Source organism: Falco peregrinus, chromosome 18 (genome assembly GCF_023634155.1).
Source record: "Falco peregrinus isolate bFalPer1 chromosome 18, bFalPer1.pri, whole genome shotgun sequence".
Classification (NCBI taxonomy): Eukaryota; Metazoa; Chordata; class Aves; order Falconiformes; family Falconidae; genus Falco; species Falco peregrinus.
Window position 1 is genome coordinate 2,688,687 of NC_073738.1, and position 18,638 is coordinate 2,707,324.

General features: G+C 68.9%; 1 protein-coding gene across 1 annotated transcript; it reads left to right on the plus strand.

The window, feature by feature from the left end:
* Window positions 1-1,714: 1,714 nt before the first annotated feature.
* Window positions 1,715-17,756, plus strand: RARA (retinoic acid receptor alpha; the record flags this gene model as incomplete). Its single annotated transcript, XM_005232685.4, is given in 9 exon segments — window positions 1,715-1,764; window positions 13,856-14,004; window positions 14,090-14,231; window positions 15,249-15,409; window positions 15,495-15,671; window positions 15,764-15,968; window positions 16,203-16,361; window positions 17,401-17,539; window positions 17,541-17,756. Coding segments are annotated over 9 exon segments (1,255 nt in total), but the record flags the coding sequence as incomplete, so codon positions are not given.
* Window positions 17,757-18,638: the final 882 nt, after the last annotated feature.

Here is an 18,638-nt window from a genome sequence, read left to right on the forward strand (position 1 = left end):
TAAACAGTTCTTCCCGCGCCTCCCTCCCCCCGGCTCCCCCCGGCCAGCGCGGCTTGGGGGCCACGGCCCGGCTGGGGGGCCATGGGCAGCCCCTGTGCCGTGGGGCTGGGGTCCCTGCAGTGCCATGTGGGGACCCTGCTCGAGGTCTGTCCCCCCTCCCTGGTGCTGAGCCGTGGGTGCTGGGCTCGGGTGGATGCTGACCCGGTGTCCGGCACTGTGCCCATGGGAATCCTGCGCAAGCTGCAGCGCCCAGCGGGGCACCCTGTGCCAGGGGGGGGACACACGGATGTGACACCCACCCAGCTACTGCTGGGTCCCCAGCCCGGGCCAGCCAGACTGTGGGTCTCCCCATAGGTCCTCCAGTGGGTCCCCATCATGGGGGGCAGCGGTGGGGCTGTGGGTGCCAGGGTGAGGTTGGGGGTCCTGCTGCCAGTGGGTGCACCCAAGTGGGTGCTGGGGGGGCGGGCAGGGCCATGCCCATCCCGGCCCCTCCCCAGCGCCTCGCCGGGCGGCCCAGCCTTGTTCCTCTGGATCCTTTTCGCCTCCGCGAGGCCGGGAGCCAGCACTCTCGGCAAATAAACAGCCCCCGCCGGGCCCTGCGCCAGCGCTTAAATAAACAGCCAGCCCGGGATTGTGAAAGCCCCGTGCCCCCCTTCCCACGCTGCCCCCCCAGCCCGGCCTGGGCCCTGGGGTCCCTGCCCCGCTGGGCTGCTGGGGAGCTGCCGCCACCGCCCAGCACACGGCACAGCCTGGCACATGGCACGACGGGCAGAGCCCAGCCCTGTGGCGCTTGGCCAGGCTGAGCCCCCCAGGTGCCGGTCCCGGTGGGGTTGAGCCCCCTCCCACCCTGCAGCCGGGTGGCTGAGCCCCGTGGCGCTCGGTGCGGGCATGGGGGGAGCGGAGCCCGAGTGGGCGCGTGGCCGTGACAGCAGAGCCGGGCTGGAGCAGAGCCGCTGTCCTCAGGGGACCCTGGTGTGCCTGTGCCCCCCACCACCCCCCCCCCCCGCCCCCCCCAACCTCCCCTGGCTGCCTCATAGCCCCCTGTGCTGGGCCAAGGGGTGCTGCCCCCCCTGGCACCCCCATGCACCCCTGAACCCAGGCCCAGACCTGGGGGAGGGGGGCAGGTTTGCGGCCGTCGCGTGGCCCCTGGCCTTGAGGGGGTGCCCTGGGGGGCCACAATGTCCCCATGCCGTCCCCCTGTGCCCTCGCCCGCTAAGCTGGGATTAGTGACCTGGGCCTGCCAGGCCCCGCCGGTCCCGGTGTCGTTAATCTGGGGGATTGTCGTTAATCTCGCGGGGAGCGCTGGGCCCGGCCGGCTGCGCCCTCCTGGGGCCGGGAGGGATGTGACCCTTGGGGTGGGGGGTTCTGGGGAAACTGAGGCACAGCTGGTGGGTGCCACCTCGGGGTTGGGGCCCTGGGTTTCCCAACCCCTCTGCAAACCCCCCCCTCTTTGCTCTCCCCCACTACCCCCAGCAGCATCGCAGGAGCCAGCGCCACCAGCAAGGACAGCCCCGCATTGGGGTGCCCACAGGCCCATGCTCTGCTCGGGCCCCTGCGCCCCGCGCCTGAGAGCTCCCCCCCGCCACGCCGGAGACCCCCACATAGGCCAGCAACAGCACTCCTGCCCCACGCCTGGAACAATGGCTACCCTGTGCCCCCTTATGCCTTCTTCTTCCCCACATGCTGGGGGGGCTGTCGACCGCCCACACTGCTGCATCCAGCACCAGCTGCCCGTCAGCGGATACAGCACCCCCACACCTGCCAGTGAGTACCGCGGCCTCGTGGGGGGTGGGGTGGGACCCCCCGAGTGATGGGGGTGTGTGTGTGGACCCCTCTGTGCCTGGGTTGTGAACGTGGGTACAGACCCCAGGCTGCTGTTCCGGCGCCCGCTCTGTAACCTGCCCAGGGTGGTGGCAGGGGTGAAGGCAGCTGGGGGGTCTCCCTGGCTGTCGGCCACCGCATCGCCCACCCATGAGGAGCCTGTGTTTGGGGGGCACTGGCACGTTGGTGGGAGGGAGGCCGAGCGCCGGGTGCTTCTCACTGTGTGTCCCCATTAGTGCTGCCGCTGGGGAAACTGAGGCAGGGAGCGGGCAGTGGCACCTGGCGGGGTGTGTGTGTCAGTTAATTGCTGCTGTGTGGCCGCCTTCGTTAATGGCCGTGTTTATACCCCGGCTGTTAACGGCCCAGCTGGCCCTGGTTAGGGGCCGTTGGCTGTCCCCGTCCCCGGCACCCACCGCGGTCAGGCTGGCGGACGGGGGGCTCCGTGGTGATGGGCGGCTCGGTGGTGGCGGGGGGCCCGGTGTGTGCGCTGCGTCCCCACGGCGGCTCTTTGTTCGCCGGCGGCGCGGGGGGCCGCCCGTGGGGGAGGCGATGAAGGCAATCATCGGGTCGTCCATCACGGCCCCGGTAATCACCGCCCCGCCGCGCCGGCAGCTGGGAGCCATGGGCGGTGGGCTCCGGGCCGGGGTCCTCCCTGCGCCGTCACCCCCCAGCCCTCAGCGTGCCTCAGTTTCCCCGAACCCCCGCTGGGTGCCACGGGGCAGCTGCTGGATCCTGCCACCCCTGCGGATGGGTGCCATCGCCGTGCCGCCATGGGTGCCCCCGCGGCGCCCGCCGTCGGGGAGGTCCCCGTGGGTCGGGGGTGTGGCAGGGCCCTCTCCGGCACAGCCCTGGCCCCGGGGGACGGTGCAGGCCCGGGCAGGGCCGGCCCCGGGTGCTGTCCCCCGCCGGAGCCGCCCCGGCGGCGGTGGGACCCAGTGGGACCAGTTCAGCGACTGGGTGTCGGCGGGTGGGGCCCCTCCTCCGCGCTGGCTCTGGGGCCATTCCCGCCGCGCAGTGTTGTGGGAACGGGTCGGGGGGGGGCCACCTGTCCTGTCCCCCCCCCCGCCCGTCCCCCCCCCCATCTCTACACTGGGGCTGGGGTCCCATGGGCAGGGCTGGGGGTTGCCCTGGGGCTGATGGCAACAGGGTGAACCGTTGCCTCAGTTTCCCCTTGGCCTTCCCTGCTGGGGTGCCCGGGGGTCCCGGGGGACACAGGGAGTGGGGGCACCGTGTTTGCACCCCCCCGTAGCACCCGTACAGCCGGGGTGGGTGTCCTGTGTGTAGGTCCTGCAGTATTTGGGGTGTGCCCACACGAGGTGCCCCTGCTCTGGCTCCTGGTGGTCGGGGCCAGCAAGGAGGTGCTGGGGTCTGTGTCCCAGCTGGGAGGGGGCCTGGGGGGCTGCGGAGGGGGCTCAGTGCGGGCCCCCCCCCCCCCCCCCCCCCCCCGTGTCCAGCCCACCACCGGCCCGCCCTCGCCAGATGTGTTGCAGCTGTACGGCCCCGGGGCTGATCCGGCTGGGACCTCCTGGGGGTGCAGATGCCCCCCCAGGGTTCAGATAGGCACCCTGCTGGGTCTGTGGGTGTCAGGATGGGGGAGCCGGGGGGGCAGTGGGGCTGCAGGGGTGCTGCCGGGGCCGGATCGGGCCCCTGCGGTGCTGTGTGCTTTGCCCTTGGCATAGATTGGCCATATCCTGTTTGTGGTGCTGGGGGCTGCCCTGCCTGCTGGGGGTGCGGGGGGGCCTCCTGCACCCCCCTGGCCTGAGGAGGGTGTCCCTTAGTGCCGGTGTCAGAGCGCCTGGCAAAGGGGGAAGTGAGTGGAGGTCCCTGGGGATCCCTGGCATTGCTCCCCCCGGCCCCTCCCCCCCGGCCCCCGATGTGGGGCACCCCAGGGTGGGCGGGGGGGCACCGGGGGACACCCAGGGTGGCTGTGGGGCCTCTCTGCGTTCACAGTTGCGTGTGGCATAAGTGAGCTCACATGGTGAGTGTGCACACTGGGGGGGGGGGGGGGGGCTGTGTGTGCATGCCTGCCTCGTGCAACTGCGTGTGCATGGAGCTGCATGTCCACGGTGCTGTGCGCGTGCGCTGTCGGCTGTGCATGCCCGTGTGCGCACGCCTGTGTGTGCACACCCACGTGTGCACGCTGGGCTGGGCGCCGCGCGTAGCCAGCATACACATGGGCTGAGCGGCCGTGCGGGGGGGGTGAGCGCGCGTGCACGCAGTGCCAGCCCCCCCCGCGTGTGTGTGTCTGTGCCCGCAGTGCACGTCGCGGGGCCGCCGGTGTGCCCGTGCCGCGTGTGTGCATGTGTGGCGGTGCCAGCGCCGTGCCTGTGCCCTCATCCCTGTCCCAGGGGCTCTGCGGTGGCCTCTTGCCGTGGGGTCTGGTTGGCCCTGGGGGTCCCCTCCCCGCTGCTGGCCCAGGCGGGGGTCTCGGCGGGCTACGGCAGATTTCTGCCCACTGCCCCACAAGGGGCTCCCTGGGCTGCCACCCCCAGCCCACCCTCCCTCTGCCCTGGTTCCCAGGCCTGGCTGCGGGAATCGGGACCCCGGTGCGGCCCCCCTCCCCTGCAGCCGGGCCCCCCCGACCCCGCTCTGGGCTGCCGGGACGGGGGGCCCCGCGGCCGGGCCCGGCGTGTCACCCTACCCTCTGGCTCCGATTTCCTCAGCGCTGCAGCCGCTCCCCCGCAGCGCCCCGTAATTAATTAATTTTTAAAAATTAATGAGCAAAACGTGCTCCCTGCAGGGCCGGGGGCCGCGGGCAGGGGGGTGGTGGGGCTGGGGGGGCACCCTCTCGGGGCAGAGGCCGGGGAGTCCCTGTGGGGTGCGGTGCTGGGGACCCCCTGGCCCCCCCCATCGCCGCCCTGGGAAGATTGATGATGCTGAGCTGGGCGCTGGGCCCCCGCGCCTGGAAAGCCCATTACGGCGGAGGTTTTCTATCACTGTCACGGGGGCCGGGGGGAGCCGCCTGCGCCGGCCGGGAATTTGCCGCGCTCAAAAGCCACTGAAGGGGGATAAATGGGGTCTTTTGAAGTGGGTGGAGGGGAGGGGGGGCTGCAGGGCCCCGAGGTGCTGGCGTGATGCTGGGGGGAAGGGGCCGGGGCCAAGCACCCCGTAACCCAGGCTGGGGGGGGGGGGGTTTGCATGGGGGGTCCCCAGCATCCCTGCCCACGTCCCGTTGTCCGCTAGGGCTGTGACCCCGCAGTCCCCGAGCTGCCCGCTCCAGGTACAGCGGTGTCCCCCCATGGTGTCCCCATGGGGTTTGTGGCTGGGTCTCCATCATGCTCGTGGGGGCATCTTGTGTTCCTCGGAGCATCAGTGATCCCCCCCACCAGTGTGGCCAGCAGGAAGCGGGGCTGGGGGGTGCTGTTGATTGGGGGCCCCATTCTAGTGTCGCCCCATTCTAGTGTCACCCCATTCCAGTGCCACCAGGCACAGAAGTGTCCCCTGGTGTGTCCCCATGGGGTTTGTGGCTGGGTCTCCATCATGCTTGTGAGGGCATCTTGTGTTCCTCGGAGCATCGGTGACCCTCATGAGTGTGGCCAGCAGGAAGCAGGGCTTTGGGGTGCTGCTGAGGGGCCCCATTCCAGTGTCACCCCATTCCAGTGTCACCAGGCTGCTGGTGGGGCAGTGGGACAAGGTGCTGGGACAGATGGGGCGTCCCCATCCCCCTCGTGCCGTGGGACTGCGTGCAGAGCGCTCCCCTCGCCCAGTTCCTCTTGGCTTCTGCATTAAGGCTTTGGTTTTTTTTTTGGTTTTGGGGTTTTGGTTTTTGTTTTTTTTTTGTAATCTCTGTTTCTTCCTGTAGCCACCGGCGCGGGAGGGGAAGCGCTGCCCGGTGGGATGGCCACCGGCCTGCGTGCCATGGCCAGCCGTGCCACAGCCCAGCCGTGCGGTGCCATCGGCCTGCGTCCCCTCCGTCCCCTCCGTCCCCTCCGTCGCAGCCACATTCTTTCCAGCGCTGGTAAATGAGTCAAAGCAGACATTTGTCATGTTCGCTGCAGGAAGTTGGAGGAGCGCTGGGCTTTTGTTCAGAAACCTGCTGGCTAAGCAAAGCCTTTGACTTTCTATTATTATTTAAACAGGCGCTGCTGATCCGCAGCGCAGGCACACACGCACACACATGCACACACATACACATACATACACACGCACACGCCTCCCGGCCTTTTTTCTTATTCTGGTTGGTTTTGTTTTTGGGGTTTTTTTGTTTTGTTTTCCTCCCCTTTCCTCCCCTCTCTTTGGGGGGGCAGGTTGGGAATGGAAGTGGGGCGGCCCTGGCTGCTCACTTTGGGGCCGGGGCTGGGGGTGCTGCTGGCGTGTGCAGGGCTGTGGCGTGTGGGTGTGCAGAGTTTGCCCGTGCTGGCGAGAGGGTGCCCTCGGTGTCGGGGTGTGTGTGCACGCACAGTTCTGTGTGTGTGTATTGCCCTGCATCCTGCATACTGCTCTGTGTGCACACACGCACATGCACACACGCTTGCACACGTACATCTGCTCGTGCACGCTCCCTGCTTGCTTCATGTGGCTGTGCAGGGCTGGCGTGTGTGGTAGTGCCCACATCTGCCCAGCTGTGCACACGCATGTGCTTCTCCTGTCCCTGGGCCCTGCAGCACCCTGGGCACAACTGTGGTGGGCAGTGCCAGGCTGGGGCACCACGAACCCTTGTGGGGTCCAGAGGCTCCGTGCCCGCTGTGGAGTGGCCGTGCTGGTGCTGCTGCGGTGTTGGAAGCAAGGGTAGTGGGTGAGACGAGACGGTGAGACGGTGCAGTGGGGAGGTGGCACTGCCAGTGCCTGTCCTACCAGCCCGGCTGGTGGCCACTGTCCTTGGTGCGGGTCCATCCTTGGTGTGGGTCAGTCCCTGTCTGGGTGCAGGCAGCGGTGCTGAGCCAGCTGTGCTGCGTGGGGTGACACTGGTCTGTGCTGCCACTGCTTGGTGGCCCCAGGAGGGGCCCTGGCTTTGGGGCGTCAACTCCAGTGGGGGCATGTACATGGGCAGCGTGGTGGGAAGGGCTAGTGTGTTGTTCTCTGCCCTCATGGGCCACATGCAAGCACATGCGTGTGCAGTGGGGCTGTGCACATGTGCAGATCCAGCAGGGATGTGTTCAGCTGTTGTATGTGACACCATGTCCCCACCAAGCACAGCATGTATGTAAGTGTGCAGAAGGAATGCACATGTGTATGTGCACACAGGACAGCCTGTGTGCACATATGTGCACACGCATACACGCATGCACACGCACACACCCCCACCACCATGCAGGGGTGTAGTGGGACCACACACAGGCCCTCTGCCGCAGGGATGCCAACAAGCACATACCCTATCATGCAGCAGGAACATGTGTGCACACGCAAGCACACATGTGTGTAGTGGGGGTGTGCATATGCACACACACAGATCCAGTGGGGCATGCTTGGCTGCTCCTTGTGCTTGGTGGGGACATGGTGCCACACACATGTACGTGTGTGCAGAAGGAATGTGCACGTGTGTGCGCACACAGGCTGTCCCACGTGCACCCACGCGCAGCCCCCACACGCAAGGATGCAGTGGGGGCACACGGGCCCTTCTGCAGCGGCGATGCAGACAGGCACGTACCCCATCGCGCAGCGGGGACACGCATGCACATGCATGCACACCCACGCGCACACGCCTGTGCGCCCCCCCGGGCCCCCCAGTGCGGTGGCATCCGCACCCCGGGGGGCGGCCGGGGGTCAGGGCGAGGTGAGCCCTTCCCCGCCGGGTTCACCCGCAGTTCACCCGCATCCCATTACGCAAATGAGCCGCGGCCGCCGGGCAGCCCCCGGGCCCGGGCAGCCCCCGGCCCGCTCCCGCCTGGCGCTGGCCGAGCGGAGCGGAGCGGGGCGGGGGGGCGGCCCCGCGGCGCGCAGCGGGTTAAGGCTGTGGGGAGGCGGCGGGTGTCGGGAGGGACCGGGGCTGCCGGAGCCGCAGAGCCGGCGGGGCTGCGCCTTCCTCCCCTCCCCCTCCTCCTCCTCCTCCCCCTCCCCCTCCCGCCGCCGCCTGCCCGGGCGCGGAGCGGAGCGGCGGGGCCCCGCTCCCCGGCTGAGCGGCGGCGGGGCCATGGCAGCGCGGCGCGGGGCGCCCCGGGGGCCCGGCCGCCGGGGGGGGGGAGGCCGCTGAGTGCCCGGGGCCGCCCCCACCGCCGGAGCGGGGGAGCCGCCCCCGCGGCCCCGGGCCATGTACGAGGGTGCGGCGGTGGCGGGGCTGCCCCCCGGCCCCTTCCTCCGGATGGATTTCTACGGGCCGGGCCGGGGCTGCCTGCTGCCCGAGCGCGGCCCCCCCGCGCCCCGCGGCGCCCCCCGCCGCCCCCCGCCCTGGAGCAGCTCCGGCCGCTGTAGGTACCTGCGCCCCGGGGGCGGCCGGGCCCCTCACTGCGGCCTCGGGTGCCGGCCGATCGGGGGGGGGCGGGGGGGGGCGGGCGGCGGGGATGGGAGCTGGGGGCTGGGGGGGGATGGGTGCTTGGCGCGGCGGGAGGGGCTGAGCAGGGTGCTGGGTGCTGGGCCGGGGGGTGCTGGGCTCAGCCCCCGTCCCTCCCCGCCCGCCCCATCGCGGGCCGAGCTGTGCGCAGATGCCGCCGGCTCGGCCATAAACAACCCGCGTCCCATTTCGGGGGGAGCCGCGCCGGGGCTCCCCTCGCACCCCCTTCCCGCGGGGGGGGGCCGCGGCAGCGCCAGCTCCACCGGGAATTTCATTCCCTCCTGATAAGGGCTCCGACAAAATCCAATTAACTACAGAGCCGCTGCGCCTGCTGCTGCTGCGGCTGCACGGGTGGAGGGGGGGGCGGTAGCGTGGGGCCCCCCCTGGCCACGACCCTGCCAGGGATCGGGGTGCCCCCCTGGGCTGGGGTGTCCTGAGTGCTGGTGTGGGGCTCGGCCAGTCCCGCTCCCACTGGTGGGATCCTGCCCTCTGTCCCTGGGGGGGTCACAGCACAGTGTCCCCCGGGGGTCCCCCACTGTCCTTGGGGACGGGCATCCCCCGGTGCTGTGGGGCGTGGAGGGCGCGCGGGCGTGGGGTGGGCGGTGGGTGCCCGCAGGGGTACAGGCATCGCACCCCCAGCTGCTGGCTGGCCCGGGGGCTGTCACCCCACGGGGGGCACAGGGCCCTGCTGAGCTTTGTGCCCACTGCGCAGGGGGGCTCTGGAGGGGGTCCCGTGCCCCCGCCCCCCCAGCGGGCGGCCACCCAGCCTGGCCTGGCTCCCAGGGGCCACCAACGCCATAACGGCCTGGGGAAAGTCCTGCCGGGCTCTGCTGGACTTTCACCCCTTCCACAGGGTGGTGGTGGGGTTGCCTCGCTCCTTGGGGGGGCAGCGAGCCCCTCTCCCCGTTGCTGGTTCCCCCTTTCCGCAGCGGTGGCTGGTGCGGTGCCTTGTGGCTGGTGCTGGGGGGTAGGGGGGGGGGGCTGCAGCCATGGCCCCCGCCGTCTCGCTCCCCCCATTGTCTCAGGGCCGCTCGACCTTTCCGCTGGCATCAGGCATGAGCATGGCGTGAGGGGCCTTTGTCTGCAGCTGGGGACGGTGGGGGGCTGCTGCGGGGGCTGCTGCTGCCTCTGCAGGGGGGGGCTTGACTTTGGAGCCCCCCAGGGCCAGCAGGGTGCAGGCAGGGCCTGGCGGGGGCTGCGTGGCCCAGGCTCCAGTACCATGCCCTTAGCGCAGCAGGACACCCACCCCCCCGGACCCCACTGGGGCGGCGCTGTCCTCAGTGGGGCAACTGGAGGCCACCCCCCCGCCCCCCCCCCCCCATGCCCCCAGTCCTGCGGGCGAGGGGCTGCCCGGCCTGAGCCCCTTCCCTGTGGGCTGCAGCTCTGCGTGGACACGCAGCTGCGGTGCTGTGCAGGGCCCCTGGCCCGACCAGGACACCTCTGGGCTCTGGTCACGGTGACCATGACCTGGCGGGCGCGTGGGTGACGGGTGCTGGCGGGACTCCCTGGCAGGGTGCCCCGTTCCCTACGTCACGTCGAGGTGCCGTGTCTCCCCAGCCCGGAGATGCCAGCCTGCGGCATGCCTTAGCGGTGTCGGGGGCGGCCGTGCCGTGCCTCAGTTTCCCCAGAGACAGCTGTGGCTGTGGCTGGGCTCTGCCCAGCGGGGCTGGCCCCGAGGTGCTGGCTGCTGGCCCGGCGCCGGTGCTGCCCTGCCCGGCGGGACGCCGTCTCGCTGGCGCAGGGGGAAGAGCTGCTCCTTGGGGCGTGGGGGGGTGTGGGGGGGTGTGGGGAGCCCTCCTGACTCTGCAGCGGGGCCTGGGGACACCCCCACACCACAGCTGGGGAAACTGAGGCACGAGGCGGTTCCCAGGGGGTAGTGGAGGGGCTCGCAGGAACCCACCCAGTCAAGCGGGCATCCCGTGCCACTGTGGGTGGTGCCTGGGGGGGGGGTCTCGTGGGGGGGGGGCGCGGTGTGCGTACGTGGGGTTGGGTTGTGCGTGGGCACCACCCCACTGGGCACAGGGTGCCCTCGTGTGAGCCGTGCTCCGTCACCCCGGGCTGGCCGGTGGCACGCAGCCAGCGCAGCGCTGTGGCGCGGGGGGGGTGGGGTGGCAGCGCAGCGGATGGGGGGGAGAGTTGGGGTGGCAAGGACCCCAGTGCTGGTGGTGGGCAGGACCCCTGGGTCTGCTGGGCAGGGTGCCCCATGGGGACCTGGCAGGGTGGCAGCACCCGGCAGGCTGAGCACCGTGCCCAGGGGCAGGACTGGGCACCCCCAGCAGGGCACCCCGGCTGCTGGGACCCTCCTTTCCCCCCTCCCGTGCTCCCAGAGAGGTGCAGGAATTCAGGGCATGTGGGATCCTCGTCCCTGGGTGGGCGCCCACTGTCTCGCCTGGCACAGCACCCCTCGGGGTGGGCTTTCCTCTGCACCCCCCGACTCCAGAGCCCTGCGCCCCATCCCGGCTCTGGCCTGGGAGCGATGGCCGGTTGTTGGGGGGGGTGGCAGCAGCCCAGTCTGCTGTGCCCCCCCCGGGCCCTGGCAGGCGGCGTGGCCCCGCGGGCGCTTTCCCACGCCAGGGCGGGGGTGCCGGGTGTCGGGGTGCCCCGGGGTCCCTCGGTGCGGGCAGGAAGCGGCCAGCGGGGCGGCTGGCGGGGGCGGCGCGTTCGCCCGGGGATGCTGGCGGAGCTGCAGCATCTGGTCTGCAGCTGGGCTCTGCTTCCTCCGGGCGGGGGGGGCGGGGGGGCCGCCTGCATCCCTCCTGTTCCAGGAGATGGGGCTGGGGGAGGGGAGGGAGCCGGGACAAACGGGGTCCCTGGGGTCCCCAGCCAGACCTTCCTGCACCCAGCCCTGCAGGAGCAAGGGTGGTTTGCACCCATCCTGCCCGCTCAGCACCTTTGGGTGCTGCTCTGTGTCCACCTCCTGCCCCGCAGGGGTGCGAGGGGCGCCCAGGCCTGATGCCAGGGTGAGGGGCTGGCTGCGGTGCCTGTGGCCCCGTCCCCACCCTGGTGGCACGGCGGTCCCTTCGATGGTGGCAGCGGTGGCGGGGGATTCCCGTGGCGCTGGCACAGCCGTGCCTGCCTGGGGACGCCAGCGTGTGCCGGCGCGTGGGGGGGGGGGAAGCGGGGTCCCCTCCCCCCCTCCGCACCCAGCACATCAAAATCTTGTCAAATCTGCATTTTGTGAGTGCAGCTCTTCACGAGGAAGTTCTTAAATTATATAAAAGAGGCGATAAATTATAGACGACGTTCGCTCAGTCACTTTAATGGCTCCGCTCCCTCGAGTGGCAGCGGTGATTTATTCAGTGCCGCCCGGGAAGCTCTGCCCGGCTTGCTCGCCTCCGCACCCCGCTCGCTCCTACTGCACCCCGAACGCTCACCTCTGCACCCCACATGCTCGCATCCCACCCCGCACGCTCATGTCCCACCCTGCGCACTCGCCTCCGCACCCTGCACACTCCTGTCCCACCCTGCACGCTTGTATCCCACCCTGCACACTCCTGTCCCACCCTGCACACTCACCTTCACACCCTGCATGCTCGCCTCCCTGCTGGCTGCACACTCGTATCCCACCCTCACGCCTCCACACCAGCACACCCGTATCCCACCCGCACGCTCATCTCTGTGCCCTGCACGCTCGTATCCCACCCCCACACTTGTATCCCACCCCACAATCACCTCCGTGCTGGCACACTCGTGTCCCACTCTGCACACTTGTATCCCACCCTGCACGCTCACCTCCGTGCTGGCACGCTCGTATCCCACCCTGCACGCTCGTATCCCACCCTGCACGCTTGTATCCCACCCTGCACACCCGTATCCCACCCTGCACACTCATATCCCACCCTGCACACCCGTATCCCACCCTGCACGCTTGTATCCCACCCTGCACACCCGTATCCCACCCTGCACACCCGTATCCCACCCTGCACGCTTGTATCCCACCCTGCACACCCGTATCCCACCCTGCACGCTTGTATCCCACCCTGCACACCCGTATCCCACCCTGCACACCCGTATCCCACCCTGCACGCTTGTATCCCACCCTGCACACCCGTATCCCACCCTGCACGCTTGTATCCCACCCTGCACACCCGTATCCCACCCTGCACACCCGTATCCCACCCTGCACGCTTGTATCCCACCCTGCACACCCGTATCCCACCCTGCACACCCGTATCCCACCCTGCACGCTCGTACCCCACCCTGCACACCCGTATCCCACCCGCACACTCACCTCCGCGCCAGCATGCTCACCCGTCGCCGTTGTGCGGGGCAGGGGGATGAGCACAATGGGGTAGGTGGCTTTGTCCCCACTGTCCCCCTCCCTGGCCCCGTCTGCACCCAGGACCACTGCACGGTGGTGGCACAGCCAGGCTGGGGACCCCCACCCATCATCCGTCACCCTCCCGAACCCCAGCACCCCGCAAGGACCCCCCCTTGGCTCAGCTCGGGGTGGGTGTGGGGTGGGTGCCCCTGGCCTGTCCCCGCAGCACCCTGAGTGTGGCGGGGCCCTTTTTGGGGTGCAGGGGCTGGGGGGGCGGGGGGGGGGCCGGGACTCCCCCGGCGGGCCAGGCCTTTAATATCCTGTTTGACTGGTTCGCTTGGCTCCGCTGCAGAAAAACATTCGCAAACATCCCGGAGCAGCCGGGGAGCGCTTAACCCCTGCCTGGCTGCACCCCGCACCGGGGACTGCACCCCGCCTGCACCCCACCCCCCCATGGCTGGGGCTGTGCTGGGGTGGGCGACGGGGCTCATCCCGGGGGGCTCGGGCATCTTCCGGGTGGTCCTGGGGGGCAGGAGCGAGCTGGCATGTCCCATGAGGTGCTGGGGTGAGACACATCCCGTGGGATGTTGGGGTGCAGGGGGGAGCTGGCACACCCCATGGGATGTTGGGGTGCAGGGGGGGGCAGACGTGTCCCAGGAGATGTTGGGGTGCAGGGGGCACGGGCTGCACCCTGCGGGCTGGTGGGGCCGTTGCAGCACGTGGTGGCTGGGGCTGCCTGCTGCAGGGATGGGGCCAGCGCTGCCCTCGGGGCTGTCCCCCATGGGGGGGCCATGGGGTGCCAGCGGGGTGCTGCCGTGCCCGTCCCCTCTGGGGGGGCCCTGCCACCGGCTGGGGGGCAGCGGGCAGGCCCGGGCTGTGCACACGTGTGTGCCCACACGTGCAAGCGTGTGGCACTGCCCCCCACCCCCCTGTCCCCCGCCCCCTGCCCTGGCCCTGCACCATGCTGGCCCCACGGATGCCATCAGTGCCGCCCACACGGGGGGCTCCTGGGATCCCAGCTTCTTTCTTTTTTTTTTTTTTCTTTTCTTTTTTTTTTTTTTTTTTTTTTTAATTTTTTTTTTTTGTCTGCCTGAATTCCACATCGTCTCTGTGGCCTGGAAATGTCAACTTGCATCTTCCCAGCTCACGTCCTCTCCCCGCTGGCCCCGTGTGACCTGGCCCCGTGGTCGGGCAGGGCTGGGGTGGGCAGCACACGGGGGCTGCCGGGACCCCTGGCCCCAGGGGTCAGCCCTGGCGCTGTCAGGGGGTGCAGGACGTGGGGGTCCCCACAGGGCCAGCCCTGCCTGGGGGTCTCGGTGCCCTGAGTGCCATCCTCTTCCCTGCAGCGGTCGAGACGCAGAGCACCAGCTCAGAGGAGATCGTGCCCAGCCCCCCCTCGCCCCCACCCCTGCCCCGCATCTACAAGCCCTGCTTCGTCTGCCAGGACAAGTCCTCGGGGTACCACTACGGGGTGAGCGCCTGCGAGGGCTGCAAGGTGAGAGCTGCCAGCACCCCATGGCGGGGTCACCGTCCCCTCGGGTCCCCAGTTGGGCACTGACTGGGGTCTGTGGGGTCCCCAGGGCTTCTTCCGCCGCAGCATCCAGAAGAACATGGTGTACACGTGCCACCGGGACAAGAACTGCATCATCAACAAGGTGACGCGCAACCGGTGCCAGTACTGCCGCCTCCAGAAGTGCTTTGAAGTCGGCATGTCCAAGGAGTGTGAGTGTGATTGGGGACGCGAATGGGGACAGGGATGGGGACAGGGACCGGAATGGCATGGGGATGGAGACGGTGATGGGATGGGGACAAGGATGTGGTTGGGGACAGGGCAGTGATGGGGACACCCTGCCTGTGTGCAGCTGGGGGGGGGGTCTGGCCACAGTTGGCCATCCCGGCAGCCCCAACCATGTGCCCAGCAAGGCCCTGGGGGGGGATGGGGGGGCCCCCCTAGGTTTGTGTCGCAGCCTGGCTGTTGCCTGGGCAACGCATGATTGATGATGTCAGAGATAAATGATGCTGACGAGGCCTCCCGGTGCCTGCGTGCCAGTTGTCATGGTGCCCGGCTGTACCCCCTGTGCGACGCGGCATCACCGGGGGTGGGTGACCGGGGGTGATGGCTGCTGGGGCGCAGCTGCCCACCCCCCCCCCCCCCCCCCCCGCAAGCCCTGCCCCATCTGCCTGCCCCTGTGGGGCATGTGACCCCCTGGGAGGGGGCTGCCAGCTGCCGGGGGGGGCCAGGCACAGCCGGGGGTGGGTTCAGCATCCTAGGGACTGCATCTCACCCTGCACCGAAGGGGGCTCCTGGCCCCCCCAGCCCACAGAGGCTGATCCCTGCTCCCCCCCCCCCCCCGTCTCAGGCGTCCTCTGCACACCCCCGTGACGAGCGCGGTGCCTCAGCTGCCATTTTCTCTCTGTGGTGTTTTTCGCCGCTGTATCGGCACTGCAGAGCCGAGCTGAGCACTGTCCCCAGGGCAGGGGGTGCGGTGTTTCCCCCCTCCCACGGGTGCTCTGTCACCCCTAATTGCCTCCTAATGACCTGAGGGCTTATTTAAAGGAGAGCTGCGAGGGGCTGGTGGCTCCGCTGGCCGTTTGTCACCGCGGCTGATCCCGTTGCTGGTGGCAGGGTCCTCATCCTGCCCTGGGCAGGGGAAGGGAGCGCGGTGGAGCTGACCCCCACCCTGGGCAGGGGCTGGGTGGCAACGGGGCTGGGTGACGCCGACCCTGCTGTCCCCGCAGCCGTCCGCAATGACCGGAACAAGAAGAAGAAGGACGTGCCCAAGCCGGAGTGCTCAGAGAGCTACATCATCACCCCCGAGGTGGAGGAGCTCATCGAGAAGGTGCGCAAAGCCCACCAGGAGACCTTCCCTGCCCTCTGCCAGCTTGGCAAATACACTACGGTGAGTGTCGGCGGGGGTCTGGGGGGTCCTGGGGAGCGTGGCAGCCCCCCCCGGCGGGCCCTCACCCCTCTGCCTCCTGCCGCAGAACAACAGCTCGGAGCAGCGGGTCTCCCTGGACATTGACCTGTGGGACAAGTTCAGCGAATTGTCCACCAAGTGCATCATCAAGACGGTGGAGTTCGCCAAGCAGCTCCCCGGCTTCACCACGCTCACCATCGCCGACCAGATCACCCTCCTCAAAGCCGCCTGCCTCGACATCCTGGTGAGGGCAGGGGCTGGGCTGGGGACAGGGCTGGGGAGGGGACACCAGGCTGAGCCCCTCCCGTGCTGTGCTCACCCCCACCCCACCCCCAGATCCTGCGGATCTGCACGCGCTACACGCCGGAGCAGGACACCATGACCTTCTCGGACGGGCTGACGCTGAACCGCACGCAGATGCACAACGCCGGCTTCGGGCCCCTCACCGACCTGGTCTTCGCCTTCGCCAACCAGCTGCTGCCGCTGGAGATGGACGACGCCGAGACGGGGCTGCTCAGCGCCATCTGCCTCATCTGCGGAGGTGGGTGCTGCGGGGGGTTACAGGGACAGGCACCCACCCGGCGCCCTGGCAGACCCCCGGCACCTCCTCCCCAAATGGCTGGATCAAGCAGGCCCCCAAGTGATGCTCTTTGCCACGAGACAGCCCACCCCGGTGACCCCCCCACCGGGAGCTGGGCTGTATCCGTACCCACGGGGGAACGACAGGATGCGTGCTGCCCCCCCGTAACTACTGTTGTCCCCCCCCCCTCCTCAGACCGCCAGGACCTGGAGCAGCCCGACAAAGTGGACAAGCTGCAGGAGCCGCTGCTGGAGGCGCTGAAGATCTACGTGAGGAAGAGGAGGCCCAACAAGCCCCACATGTTTCCCAAGATGCTCATGAAGATCACAGATCTCCGCAGCATCAGCGCCAAGGGTGAGGGTTTTGGGGTGGGGGGGTGCCCTCCTGCAGCTCCGTGTTCTGGGGCTCAGCACCACTGTGGGGGGGGTCCAGGTTGCTCATCCCCAGGGCACAGCATCCTCCGGAGGGGATGAGGGAGGGGGCACCCACAGCACCGTGTCCTCCAGGGACACTGGGGACGTGGCCACGTCCCTCGTCCTCAGCACCTGGTGGGGGGAGCAGAGCCGGGGGAGCTGGTTTGGGGGTGTGGAGTTGGGGGTACTGGGTTTGAGGGTGCTGGGGTGGGAACACCCGTTTGGGGGTGCCAGTTTGAGAGTGCCAGTTTGGGGGTGCCAGTTTGAGGGTCCTGGTTTGGGGGTGTGGATTTGGGGGTGCTGGTTTGGGGGTGCCGGTTCGAGGGTGCCAGTTTGGGCATGCCAATTTGGGATGCAGGTTTGGGGGGGGCTAGTTTGCAGGTGTGGATTTGGGGGGGCTGGTTTGAGGGTCTCAGTTTGGGGGTACCAATTTGAGAGTGCCAGTTTGGGCATGTGGATTTGGGGGTGCCAGCTTGAGGGTGCTGGTTTGGTGGTGCCGGTTTGAGAGTGCCGGTTTGGGGGTGCCGGTTTAAGGGTGCTGGTTTGGGCACGCCAGTTTGGGGGTGTGGATATGGGGGTGCCAGTTTCGGGGTGCCAGTTTGAGGTTGTGGATTTGGGGGCGCCGGTTTGGGGGTGCGAATTTGGGGGTGCTGGTTTGGGCACGCCAATTTGGGATGCTGATTTGGGGGCGCCGGTTTGGGATGCTGGTTTGAGGGTGCCAGTTTGGGATGCTGGTTTGGGGGTGCTGGTTTGGGATGCTGGTTTGGGGGTGCCGGTTTGGGATGCTGGTTTAGGGGTGCCGGTTTGGGATGCTGGTTTGGGGGTGCCGGTTTGGGGGTGCCAGTTTGGGATGCTGGTTTGGGATGCTGGTTTGAGGGTGCCGGTTTGGGATGCTGGTTTGGGGGTGCCGGTTTGGGGATGCTGGTTTGGGGGGTACCGGTTTGGAGGGTACCAGCTGCTGACCCCAACGCTTCCCCCAGGTGCCGAGCGGGTGATCACGCTGAAGATGGAGATCCCGGGATCGATGCCGCCCCTCATCCAGGAGATGCTGGAGAACTCGGAGGGCATGGACACGCTGGGGGGGCAGCCGGGTGGCCCCCGCGGGAGCAGTCTGGGACCCCCCCCCGGGCAGCTGCAGCCCCAGCCTCTCGCCCAGCTCCAACCGCAGCAGCCCGGCCACGCATTCGCCGTGACCCGCGCCCGGCGCGCACCAGGACAGAGCCCGGCACGTGGCAGGGGGGGGCACCCCGTGCCTCGACCCTGGCTGCAGCCCCCACTGGGGCGGACTCCTCGGCAGCCCCCCCGTCTGCGCAGCCCCGGGACACCCCCCGCCGGAGCAGACCCCGCGGGGAGCCCTGCAGCCCCCGGCCCCCCTCCCGGCCCGGGCGAAGCACGTTGGTTGAGTCACATTTCAGGGGCGTGGGGGCCCTTGGCCGTGTCCCCGGGGGGGGACAGCCCGGCCCCACCAGCACCAGCACACACGGGAGCGCGACCACCAAGCCACCCCCCCAGTCCCGGCTGTCCGGCGGGGGGGGGGGGGGGGGGCGAAGCCAGCCAGACCCCGCACGCCGAGGAAGCAGAGTCATTTAAAAGAGAAAAGAAAGCAAAGTATATATATATATAAATATCTATAAATATCTATAAATACGTTTTAAAACCTTTGGTAAAAGTTTGGAGGGGTTTTTAGGCCTGTGCAGGTGATGGGGGCACGGTGGGTGCTGCCGGGGGTGGGGGGGGTGGGGGGGTTGGGGGGTGGGGGCACACGGTTTATTATTATTAAATATTTTTTTTTTGTTGTTGTTGAGATTTTAGTGGTTTTAGAGTCGGGGGGTGCTGGGCGGGCCCTGCCCTGGCCCCCCAGGTGGGGTGGGGGCTGTGGGGGTGTGCGGCGGTGCCAGCCCTGGCCTTGTGGGGAGCGGGGTCCGGCCCTGCCAGCACGGGGAGGATCGGGGGGGGGCGGGGGGGGGGGGGGCTGGCTCCAGAATAAAGTTTATTTATTCTAGTGCCTGGCTCGTTCTTGCTGCAGGGGCAGTGGAGGAGGGGGGGGAAACACGGGGGGGGGGGGGGAACCAGGGGTGTGGGGGGGCATGGTTGGGGCTGGGGCACCCCAAGTCCTTGGGGATTCTTTGCTGCAGGGGGGCACCCCAGGATCCCTCCATCTGCCCTGCCTGACTGGCCATCCCCAAAGGCTGGGTTGGGGCAGAAGCCTTTGGGGTCC